The sequence below is a fragment of the Hypanus sabinus genome, chromosome 31, assembly GCF_030144855.1.
Source record: "Hypanus sabinus isolate sHypSab1 chromosome 31, sHypSab1.hap1, whole genome shotgun sequence".
Taxonomy (NCBI): Eukaryota; Metazoa; Chordata; class Chondrichthyes; order Myliobatiformes; family Dasyatidae; genus Hypanus; species Hypanus sabinus.
This window is the reverse complement of record NC_082736.1, coordinates 33,529,865-33,541,996: the sequence shown is the minus strand read 5'-3', so window position 1 is coordinate 33,541,996 and position 12,132 is coordinate 33,529,865. Positions and strand designations below refer to the sequence as shown.

The 12,132-nt window shown below is 47.2% G+C and overlaps 1 protein-coding gene and 1 long non-coding RNA gene across 5 annotated transcripts in view; one reads left to right on the top strand and one right to left on the bottom strand.

Annotated features, from left to right (window-relative positions):
* The window catches only part of mta2 (metastasis associated 1 family, member 2), a 108,655-nt gene that overhangs the window by 82,471 nt on the left and 14,052 nt on the right, over positions 1-12,132 (top strand). For 3 of the 4 annotated variants that reach the window (XM_059955380.1, XM_059955382.1, XM_059955383.1), the window contains exons 13-16: positions 2,972-3,114; positions 4,696-4,912; positions 8,564-8,662; positions 10,856-10,984. In XM_059955380.1, coding sequence (XP_059811363.1) covers positions 2,972-3,114; positions 4,696-4,912; positions 8,564-8,662; positions 10,856-10,984 — 588 coding nt within the window. The remainder of the gene's footprint in view (positions 1-2,971; positions 3,115-4,695; positions 4,913-8,563; positions 8,663-10,855; positions 10,985-12,132) is intronic. The other variant, XM_059955381.1, reaches the window with a different exon arrangement.
* LOC132384068 (uncharacterized) overlaps positions 3,121-12,132 on the bottom strand; it is a 29,695-nt gene continuing 20,683 nt past the window's right edge. Inside the window, exons 2-3 of the long non-coding RNA XR_009508839.1 lie at positions 10,158-10,395; positions 3,121-4,352 (exon numbers count right to left, since the gene is read on the bottom strand). This is a non-coding gene — a long non-coding RNA (uncharacterized LOC132384068). The remainder of the gene's footprint in view (positions 4,353-10,157; positions 10,396-12,132) is intronic.

Genomic DNA, 12,132 nt, shown 5'->3' with positions numbered 1-12,132 from the left:
CCTCTGGTCGTTGACTCACCCACCATAGAAAACATCCTCTCCGTATCCACTCTTTTGGGGCCTTTCAACATCTGATAGGTTTCAATGAGATCACCCCTCATCGTTCTGAATTCTGGTGGGTATCAAACGCTCCTCGTATGATAACCCTTTCAATCCCAGTGTAGTCGCGCACAAGGTGCTACTAAAGAAACACACAGAGACAGAGAGAGCTGAACTCAGAATGCCTTTACTGATTAAAAATCGTGTGCTTAAATCTTCCCATGGGCCCGCAGGGCGGACGTGATGTCAGACTGTCCCTGGAAGGTCCGTCCCGAGCGGGTAGTTCCAAACGCGCTACCATGTGTCTGCCTGCGGCTTCCGATGGCGGTCCGAGTCCCGCATGTGCGGGCTGCCACACCGGAATCATTTTCGCGAACTTCCTTTGAACCCTCCCAATGTCAGCGCATCCTTTCTTAGATAAGGGGCCCAAAACTGCTCACAATACTCCAAGTGAGATCTCACCAGTGCTTTATAAAGCCTCTATTACATCCTGGCTTTTATATTCTAGTCCTCTTGAAATGAATGCCAACATTGCATTTCCCTTCCTCACCACCGACTCAAAAAGCTACTGCACTGCAGCTTCCACAGTGTCAGATTCAAAACTTAAAAAGACAGAGAAAGAACAGTAAAATCATATTTTCAGTGAAGACCATTTGTCGTTGACAGAAAAAAATCAATAATACAGAAAAAATGTACAAGGATGTTGCTGGGCCTTGAGGGCCTGAGTCATAGGGAAATGTTGAATAGTTTGGGACTTGAGTGTAGGAGAGTAAGGGGAGAGTTGATCATATACAAAATTATGAGGGGTATAACTGGAGTAAATGCAAGCAGACTGAGGTTGGGTGAAAGGAGAACTGGAGGTCAGGGGTTAAGGGTGGAAGGTGAAATATTTAAGGGGAGCTTCATCACTCAGGATGGTGCAAGTGTGGAACAAGCTGGAATGTTGGCCTTTGTTACAAGGGGAATTGAATACAAGAGCAAGGATGTTCTTTTGCATTTGTACAGGGCCCTGGAATATTGTGTACAGTTTTGGTCTCCAGGTTTAAGGAAGGACATTCTGGCAATTGAGGAAGTGCAGCGTAGATTCACTAGGTTGATTCCTGGGATGGCAGGACTGTCTTACGCAGAGAGATTGGAGAGATTGGGCTTGTACACTCTGGAATTGAGGAGATTGAGAGGGGATCTGATTGAAACATTTAAGATAATTAAAGGATTTGATAGGATTGAGGCAGGAAATATGTTCCAGATGTTGGGAGAGTCCAGTACCAGAGGGCATGGATTGAAAATAAGGTCAGTTATTTAAAACAGAGTTGAGGAAGAGCTTCTTCTCCCAGAGAGTTGTGGAGGTGTGGAATGCACTGCCTCGGAAGACGGTGGAGGCCAATTCTCTGGATGCTTTCAAGAAGGAGCTGGATAGATATCTGATGGATAGGGGAATCAAGGGATATGGGGACAAGGCAGGGACTGGGTATTGATAGTGAATGATCAGCCATGATCTCAGAATGGCGGTGCAGACTCGAGGGACCGAATGGTCTACTTCTGCACCTATTGTCTATTGTCTATCAGAAGTGATAGATGTAGTTTCAATTGCAACATCTAAGAGAAGTTTGGGTAAGTATATGGGTGGGAGGCGCATGGAGGGCTGTGGTCTGAGTGTGGTTTGATGGGTCTAGGCAAAGTAACAGTGCAGAAAGGGCTAGGTGGGTCAGAGAGCCTGTTTCTGTGCTGCAGTGACCTTTGTCTCAAAATGGCTACTATACCAACCGTGCAATAGTTGTTAGATCATCTGCTTTTCTACCATACCCAGGACCCTGGAGCAGAAACCCATCCTCCCTTTGGCGAAATTGTGTAAACATTTGGCAGAGTCCACGGGGAAAGAGTGGGAACTAATTGGATTGCTGTGTGATAACTCTGTTAATGACCAGTCTGCTTCTTTGAAAACAGACTCTAGAAATACTAATGGCCAGTGAGATTATTGTACCATCAGCTATGCCTGTAGTGAGTGTAGAATAGCTCAACCTGTCTTTGAGATGGAGACCTGTTGGTGAGGGGAATCTCGGGTTATTTTGCTTTGATGCTCCATGAACGGGGATCATGTAGGCTTAAGCGCTGAGGTTTATATTTTGTTTTTAATAATCTGCTGAGTGTATAGGTTTTGTGCTGCACTGTGGTTCAGAGGAGCATTGCTTTGTTTTTGTATGGTGAGGTGACAATAAACTTCAACATAAATTTGAGACCAAGGACCTTAACCTGTGCCCGTACCTAGAATCACTCCCCTGGGTTGTGTGGGTGGGGGGGGTGAAGATTAGATAAAGATAAAGGTTAGCTTTATTTGTCACACCCACATTGAAACAGTGTGTGAAATGCGTCATAGCCTGATGTGCCTGCACTGTTTTGTGCACTTTATGCAGTTCTGAGTAGGTCTGTTTTTGTTCTGGGTTACTGTGTCATGTAACACCATGGTCCTGAAAAAATATTGTCTCATTTTTACTATGTACTGCACCGGCAGTTATGGTCGAAATGACAATAAAAGTGACTTGACTGAGGATGTGCTGGGGGACACCCCACAAGTGTTGTTACACTTCAGGTACTAAGTATGCCCACAACTCGCTAACCCTAACAGGGAGAATGTACAAACTCCTCACAGACAGCAGGAATGGCAAAGCATTGCACTCACCGCTGCACTACCCTGCCACCCTCCTCCTTTGCCATCCCTAAATGTACCAAACCTGTGATTCCTCCCATGTGAAGGAGGGGAGTCAGTATACTCGGTCAGTGAGCCCAGTGCTAGTTTCCCCTACAATAACCGGAAGGTTTAGTGCCCCAATGATTGGGTGCCTCCAGGGGTATGAAGAAAGGGGTGCAGGGGAGGCTCATGAACACAAAGCCATTGGTTTCTGTGCTTCCTGCATTAACTTGTTCTCTCCTCCAGCCACGCAGTCTCAACAGTGGTATGCCTGGGGACCTCCCAACATGCAGTGCAGGCTGTGTGCCTCCTGTTGGATCTACTGGAAGAAGTATGGTGGCCTGAAGACTCCAACAGCACTGGACGGCGACAAGCAACGCCTTCCTTCGGTAAGTCTCTGACTACCATTGGGAGCCCTTCGTTGGTCGGGGGTCAGCTGTGGATATTGCATCCTAGCTGACTGGATGCATGAGCCAGGGTGGTACGATGCAGGGAGCAAGCTGATGCCCTTGTAGCAGGCTCCCCCTTCTCCACACAGCTGATGAGCCCGAAGGAACAGCAAAGACCGATACAGTTTGTCACCAGCAGCGTTGCAGGAGTTACCAGTCAGCATTGAACTCAACGTCAAACTGCCTTAGGGACTCTAGCTCTGGATTTTACTGCCAAAGCCTTCCCCTGTGATTGGGTACAGCTGCAAGGCCACGGAGGTTTGAGATCAGAGTTTTCCTTCTCCTAGATGAGCTGACAAGCCCCATCTGTCCGAAGCGACTGGTTTTAAGGTGCAAGTAATCTGCCTCTGCCCCTTCCTCCTGTTAGTAGAAACGGTTCCACTGGGCTTAGTAGCTAAGCCGCACGTGAAGGCCAGGAGCTGGACTGGGTTGTCAGAGACTGTTTGGAACACACACTATCTGGAGCATTAACTAGGTATGACTCCACTCTCTTCCCCCCACCTCTGTATGTGCCTGCATTTTATGAAACTGGGAAAGGCAAGAGAAGGAATATGAAGTGAATGGACTGGCCAGCTCCTGATAGAGTGAGGAAGAGCGTTTTCCATCCTGATGTTATGACATTTGAGTCTTTTCAGATACTGCTGTGTACTCTGGCACGTTTAAGTTTCTACACAATGAGTTTTTTTTTTCATCTTTCCCCTTGCATTTATTCGATAATCAGCTTATTATTCTCACATGTACAGCGAAAAGCACACCATGTATTGCAAGGAGAAAACGGAATGCAAGATGTATTACAGAGAGGGTACAATGCTTCTTCAGCCCTTTGCCCTGCTAGGGCATAGGTCAGCCATAGTCTGCAGCTCACCAGACTTCTCTGTCCTGGGCCAGTCTTTCGGGTTGACCCCGGGCTACCCCACCTTCGAAGGTCTTTCCTCTCCCAGGGGTAAGTTGGCTGGAGCTTCCGTCAGCGTTTGTGTAGCTCTGCCCAACTCCCATCCTTTCGCAGCCGGACGTGGCCCCGTCCATGGCAGAATTTGCAGGCAATCAGGTCCAAGGAGTAGATCATGAGGTCTTGATTTTTATTGTAACAGAGGTCTGTTGAAGAGTTCTGTAACAGAGGTGTAGAAGTTGTCCTTGTGCCTGTGGTATGTCTTCTGAAGCTTGTGTCTGTCTTATGCCTGACAGGAGGGGGAAATGACAGAATAACTCGGGAGTAGGCAGGTCTTTGATTGCATTGGCTGCTTTCCTAAGGCCAGCGGGTGTGTAAAGGGAGTTCATTGCCGCAGATGGCGGTGGAGGCAAAATCATTAAGGGAGAGGCAGAGGTTGATAGGTTTTTGATTAGCAAGAGTGTCAAAGGTTGTGGGGAGAAAGCAGGGGAATAGGATTGAGAGGGAAATCAGCGGTGATTTCTGGACAATGTCTTGACACTTTAAGCAAAGTAGTTGCTGTTATAGGGTGCTCTCTGTCTTCTGCCTTTTCTCCAGTTGCCACATTTTAACACATTTCACTGTGTTTTCAGGAGCCCAGGTCGAAGGGCCTGTGTGGGCGCCAGGACGGTCAGGGCTTCCTGTCCTACAACAGCTCCAAGCTCCTGGCTAAGAACCGGCAGACATTCCTCCTGCAGACGACCAAGCTGACCCGCATCGCCCGGCGCCTCTGCGAGGACATCCTGCGGCCACAGAGGGCAGCACGACGCCCCTACTTCCCGGTCAACATCGGTGCCATCAAGACCGAGTGTAAGTGGGGCTTTTCACTGAAGAGTTCACTCGATGCCTCTTTCAGGGCCAAATGGAGGTGCATTTCCACCTTGTAGGTGTGTTTGAAATTAAGAGGGGTATGGATAGTGTGTATACACATCAGTCTCTTTCCCAGTAGACTAGAGGGCATAGGTTTTAGGTGAGGGAGGAAGATTTAAAAGGGACCTGAGGGGCAACAGAGGGTTGTGCGTGTACGGAGCAAGCTGTCAGAAAAGGTTTTAGAGGTGGTCGTGTCCAACAATGACGGGAGACCTGTGCAGGAGAGTTTTTAAAGTGGAAAAGCTGTTGCATTGGGGCAGTTCCACGCTGTCAACCTCAGAGTTCAGTAAGATGAGAGGAGCATAAAATTATAAAAGGGACAGATGAGATAGAGGCAGGAAGGTTGTTTCCGCTGGTAACTTTGGCCCTTGGCTCCTAAGTGGAGCTCAGGCCATTATGACCTCTTGTCTCCATTGTCCTCTGCTCGATGGCGTGTTTGGGGTACATCAGTGTTTCTGTAAACCACTGCACAGGCCAGTGCAGCTGCCCCAGAGCCCTGTTGGCCAGCCTTGTCCTGCCTCTCTCGATGGAGATGTGGGGTTGAACTTTGAAAGGCTTCCAAGTGAGTGAGACTAGAACTAGGGGGCATAGCCTGAAGATTTGGGGGTATAGATTTTGGATGGAGATGAGAAAATGCTTTTCCCAGAGAGTAGTGACTCACGAAATCTCTGCCCAGGGAAGCAGTAAGAGGGTACCTCATTAAGTACAGTTAAGGCACAGTTTAGATTGATTTTTGAATTGCAGGGGAGTTAAGGGTTATGGGGAAAAGGCAGGTAGATGGAGCTGAGTCCACGGCAGCAAGGACAGTAAGGTGGAATGTCCACCCTGTTCAAATATATTTATTTATTTATTTATTTATTTATTTAAACGTGTAAACAAGCAGAGGAAAGTTAAACTACAAGGAAATGACAGTTATAGAGGAGAACAGCACAGGAACAGGCCATTCGGCCCACAATGTTGTGCTGAACCAGCTGAAAAGCAAATCAAAAACACTATTCCCTCCTACCGACACCTATCTATATCTCTTCACCTTCCTCCCATTCATGTGTCTATCCAAGTCTAGTCTATTTTCATTTGGACCATAAACTGCTGGTACAGTACGCAGTAAAAACGAAACAACGTTCCTCCAGGACCCTGGTGGTACATGAAACAACACAAAACTACACTAGACTATGTAAAACATCAGAAAAACTGCACTAGATTACAGACCTACACAGGACTACATAAAGTGCTCAAAACAGTGCTGGGCAGTACAATAATAAATAAACAAGACATTAGGCACAGTAGAGGCCAAATTACAATATGATAGTAAATGATGTAGATGTCAGACAAGACTCTGGGTATTGAGGAGTCTGATGGCTTGGGGGAAGAAACTGTTGCACAGTCTGGTTGTGAGAGTCCAAATGCTTCGGTACCTTGTGCCAGACGGCAGGAGGGGGAAGAGTTTGTGTGAGGGGTGCGTGGGGTCCTTCACAATGCTGTTAGCTTTGTGGTGCAGTATGTGGTGTAAATGTCCAAATGTCTCTAAAAGCTTCTACCACCATACCAGCCATCCACCACTCTCTAACTAAAAAAACTTATCCCTCATCCCTCTTGATCCTACCGCCTCTCATCTTCAATGCATGCCTTCTGACGTCAGACATTTCAGGCAACAATTTCGAGCATCTACACTCTGTCCGCAGAACCCCATCCACTTGCTCCCTGTGTGACTCCCTTGTCCGTTCATCCCTCCTCACTGATCTTCCACCTGGCACTTATCCTTGCAAGCGGAACAAGTGCTACACCTCCTCCTACGCCACCTCTCTCACTACCATTCAGAGCCCTAAAAGGTCCTTCCAGGTGAGGCGACACTTCATGTGTGAGTCCTATACTTTGTTCGGTGCTCCCGGTGTGGCCTTCTGTATATCGGTGAGACCCGACAGAGATTGGGAGACAACTTCGCCAAGCACCTACGCTCTGTCCACCAGAACAAGTGAGATCTCCCAGTGGCCGCCCACCACTTCTCATTCCCATTCCAATACGTCCATCCATGGCCTCTTCCACCATCGTGATGAGGCCACACTTAGGTTGGAAGAACAACACCTTATATTCCGTTTGTGTAGCCTCCAACCTAATGGCATGAACATCAATTTCTGAAATTTTGGTAATGCCCCCTCAGCCCCTTCACCATTTCCTATCCCTTTTCCCTCCCTTACCTTATCTCTGCCCACCCATTGCCTCCTCTGGTGCTCCCCCCTTCCTCTTTTTCTTTCTTCCATGGCCTTCTGCCTCTTTCACCAATCAACTTCCCAGCTCTGTATTTCATCCCTTCCCCTCCCGGTTTAGCATATCACCTGGTGTTTCTCTCTCCGCTTCCCCACCCCCACCTTTTAAATCTCCTCCTCAGCATTTTTTCTCCAGTCCTGCCGAAGGGTTTCTGCCCGAAATGTCGACTGTACTTTTTCCACAGATGCTGCCTGGCCTGCTGAGTTCCTCCAGCATTTTGTGTGTGTTGCTCAAACCTCCATCAGATCTCCCCTTGGCCTCTGGCATTCCACAGGAAACCACCTGTTTACCCAGCCTCTTCTGATACAGTCTAATCCAACAGGGATGTAGAGGAGTGCGAGGAAGCTTGTGTTGAGGCTAAACTCCAAAACAGAGCTCTAAATCACATTTTTAAAGTTCTGTACTCGTGTCCCTTCCTGCCAGCCCCATATTGGGAGGAGAGGAGTGAAGGATGTGAGTTCCCAGCCATCAGAAGGATAACGTCAATAACCCCTTTAACCTGGCACCACTCAGTGAAAGGCAGCAACAATCAGACGGCACCACCTGTGGCATAAAGAAATTCCTCCTGATACACGTGAGGAAGTCTGTAGATGCTGGAAATCCAAAGCAACACACACAAAATGCTGGAGGGGCCCAGCAGGTCAGGCAGCATCTATGGAAATGAATGAACAGATGATGTTTCAAGCCAAGACCCTTGTAGGGGAGACATCGAGCAAAATGGTGGGGGGGAGGAAAAGGAGGCAAAAGGTGATGGGTGAAGCCAGCCGGATGGAGAAGGTCAAGGGCTAGAGAAGAAGGAATCTGATAGAGGAGAAAAGGAAAGAGGAGGGGAACCCAGGGGAAGTGCTAGGCAGGTGAGAGGAGGTAAAAGGCTCTTCATCTCTCTCCTAAAGAGACATCCTTCTATTGTGAGGCAGTGTCCTCTGGTCCTAGGCTCTCCCACTATCTCCGCATCTACTCAGGACTATCCAGGCCTTTCAATATTTAATAGTTTTCAATGAGACCCTCCTCTCATTCTTCTAAACTTCAGGAGAACAGAGCCGTCAAATGCTCCTCTTTGTGTACTGTGCATGAGCCTTTTTGTATGTTTAAGAGGGAGTGTTACATGAAAAGTGTCACCTGTTAAGATCAGTACACCTAATGTGGAGTTTGGGGTAGAAGCCCCTACATTAGATGGACTTCTACTGTGGAAGAAGAGGAGGCTGTTTGGTCCTGCTGAATTATTAACGATTAGAGCATTCCTTCCAGGCACCTCTCATGCAGGTGACTGGTTCCATTCTGATGATTTCATGAACACTTTCCACTCTTGTTCTTTCCCCCGCACAGGTGCCGTCAGACTCCCAAAAGCAGCATTAAAGCCACTCAGGATCCGGCCTGTCACTAGGCCGTCGTTAGCCACTATCGTGAAGGATTTGGCGGAGCTAGGTACGTTTCGTGCCAACTTTTGAACCGTGGCAGTGAGGCCATGGTTTGCCTTTTGTTTCTGGCCCTTTACCTGTATCAGGGAGTAAAACTGGGTGACATCCACCTGCAAGAGATGGTTACCACGTCATCAAACACATGAACCTGAGGTGGTTTCCCTGAACTTTAAACCAGGCTGGCGCATTTATCCTGGGTGGGAGGGGGCAGTGAATGGGTCACACAAACACTGACACGACAGTGTGGTCCTTTTAAGGCCAGAAGACATAGGAGCAGAATTAGGCCATTCTGCCCTTCAAGTCTGCTCTGCCATTCCATCATGGCTGATTTATCTCCATCATCCACATTCTCCTACCTTGACCCTGTAATTTTGGATGCCCTTACTAATTAAGAACCTATGAACCTTTGTTTTAAATATGCCCAGCAAGTTGTTGTTCATGTAGATATAACTTCTCAGACTTAAGTTGCAGAACCAAGTAATTGATTCCAAACCACTGAGCACATTAAGAATAAAAGACCATAGTATATAGGAGCTGAATTAGGCCATCTTGCTCATAGGTATGTTCTACCATTTCATCATGGCCGATCTATTTTTCCTCCTGGTGCAAGTCTCCTGCCTTCTCCCCTTATCCCTTTGTGCCCTAACCAATCCAGTGTTTCTCAACCTCTGCCTTAAAAATATACATAAAGACTTGGCCTCCACAACTACCTGTGGTGAAGAACTCCACAGATTCACCACTCCCTGGCTAACTTACTCCCAATCTCCATTGTAAACGATACCCCTCTATTACAAGGCTGTTCCCTCTTGTCTTAGACACTCACATCCTCTCCTCTCCTCCTCTCCATCCACTCTGTTAAGATCTTTCACCCCTCACTCATCTGAATTCCAATGATGGCCCAGAGCCATCAGATGCTCTTCATGTGACAAGCCATTCAATCCTGGAACCATTTTCGTGAATCTCCTTTGAACCCTCTCCAGTTTCAGCACATCCTTTCTAAGATAAGGGGCCCAAAGCTGCTCACAATACTCCCAAGTGAGGCCTCACCAGTGCTTTATAAAGTATGAACATTACATCAAGGATGTAATATATTCTAGTTCTATATATTCTTTTATATTCTAGTCCTCTTGAAATGAATGCTAACATTGCATTTGCCTTCCTCACCACAGACTCAACCTGCAAATTAACTTTTATGGAATCCTGCAGATGGACTCCCAAGCCCCTTTGCACCTCAGTTTTTAGTACTCGCTCTCCATTTAGAGATTAGTTAACCCTTTCATTTCTTCTATCAAAGTGCATGACCGTACACTTCCCGACACTGTTCCGTCTGCCACTTCTTTGCCCATTCTCCTAATCTGTCTAAGTCCTTCTGTAGCTTCTCTACATCCTCAAATCTACCTGCCCCTCTGCCTGTCTTCATATCGTCTGCAAACTTTGCAACAAAAGAATTCGACAGGTCGTGCTCTCCGCCCTCTCGTGTGGTCACTTAAAAAATAAAGTACCCGAAACAGCTGTAGGAAGGAGCGAGGCAGATCTCAGTGGCCCAGGGCAGATGTTTCAAAGGTCAAGTTTGTTGTCGTTCAACATCACACGTCTGCTGCCAAGCAGAACAACGTTCCTCCGGTCCGGTGGTGTGGTAGTGTCTGCACTGGACTTTGAGGCGAGCGGGCCTGAGTTCAAACCTGACCAGCTTCTTGCACGTTTCCCATCCACACTGGGTTGAGTGTCCAGGTGGCAACTCTGCCTAGTTTAAAAAAGACACAGACGAAAGCTAAATTAATGGCAAGGTTGCCGCCACAATGCGCCACAAGGCTCTGAAACTATAAAATATATTTCAGAGGACTGACATTTAGCATAAGACGCATTTACGACACAAGTTAAAAAGTAAACAGTATAACGCTATTGGCGCTTCATATGTGAGGAGACCCGGGTGGTGGCAGGGAGTTCAGTGTTTTTACAGCCTGGGGAGAAGAAACTTTATTCCATCCTAACAGTCCTTGGCCTAATGCTACGGTACCTCCTCTCTGATGGTAGGGGATCAAAGAGATTGTGGGACGGATGGGAGGGAGCATTGATAATGTTAAGGGCCCTGCGTACTCAGCGGTCCTGAAAAATATCTGGGATGGGTGGAGGAGAGTTCCTGATGATTCTCTCTTTTTGCCACCTCTGGTATTTCATAATGTGTCCCTCTGATCTGCAGCAGCACGAGGTCTAATGAAGCCGAGGATTCTGAAAGGGAGTGAGACGAACCGGACTCTACTGAATATCAACCGTGGAACGGTGTCCTTGCTGGGCAAACGCAGCTTCAATAAGCAGAATGGGATTCAGGGTAAGTTATTGTGAACCTTCAGCTTTTAAAGGTTGGCTGGCCAAAGATCAGGGTTCCTGAGCGGCACACACTAGAACTCAGCAGGCCAGGCAGCAACTATGGAGTCAACATTTTGGGCCTTAACTCGTCATCAGGATAGTCTGAAGCGTCAGTTGTTTATTCTGCTACGTAGACGCTGGCCGGCCTGCTGCTGAGTTCCTCCAGCGTTTCGTGTGTGCGTGTTGCTCTGCATCTGCGGGATCTCATGTGTTCCTGTCGGAATCACCCTGGGCTTAGCTCTCTTTGACTTGACGAGAATGGTATGCTGTGAGGATGTTAGAGAGGGTACGTGCGTTAACCTATTGAAGATGCACTCACTGGACAATTTGTGTGTCCTGTATTATGTATGTTCGTGGTCTTCTGCTGCTGTATCCCATCCACCTCAAGGTTCGACGTTTCACACTTTCAGAGGTGCTCTTCTGCATGCCACGTTGTAATACGTGGTTATCAGCTTCCTGTCAGCCATTCTCCTCTGACTCCTCTCGTTAACAAGGTGTTTTCACCCTCAGAACTGCCACTCACTGGATGGTTTTCTGCACTATTCTCTGTAAACGCTGGGGACTGTCGTACAGGTTTTCCCTGCTATCCAAAGGGTAGAGAGTTCCTATGAAGCCGTTTGTAAGCCGAAATGTCGTAAAGCGTAGCAGCAATTACCATTAATTTAAATGGGAAAAGTTTTTGAGCATTCCCAGACCCAAAAAATAACCTACCAGATCAAACCAAATAACACATAAAACCTAAAATAACATAAACATATAGTAAAAGCAGGAATGATATGATAAATATATAGCCTATATAAGGTAGAAATATTGTATGTCCGGTGTAGTTTCACTTACCGAAATCGGGAAGACAGCGAGCCAAAATGGATTTGGAGAAAAAAATCGGCAAGTACATACCTATGCACATACACGCCTACGCATGTCCACACACGTGCACACAGCTGCCCACACAAGGCTTCACGGTCTTTGTAGTCTTTCTCGGGGTAAACACACGTATAAAGCGGTCGTCTTTTTTTTGTGAAAGTGAAAATCCTCTTTGGTTAGCAAAAACAGGTACTAATGTAGGTCTTTCGTAACAGCGAGCTGTCGTAAAGTGAACATTTGAAAAAT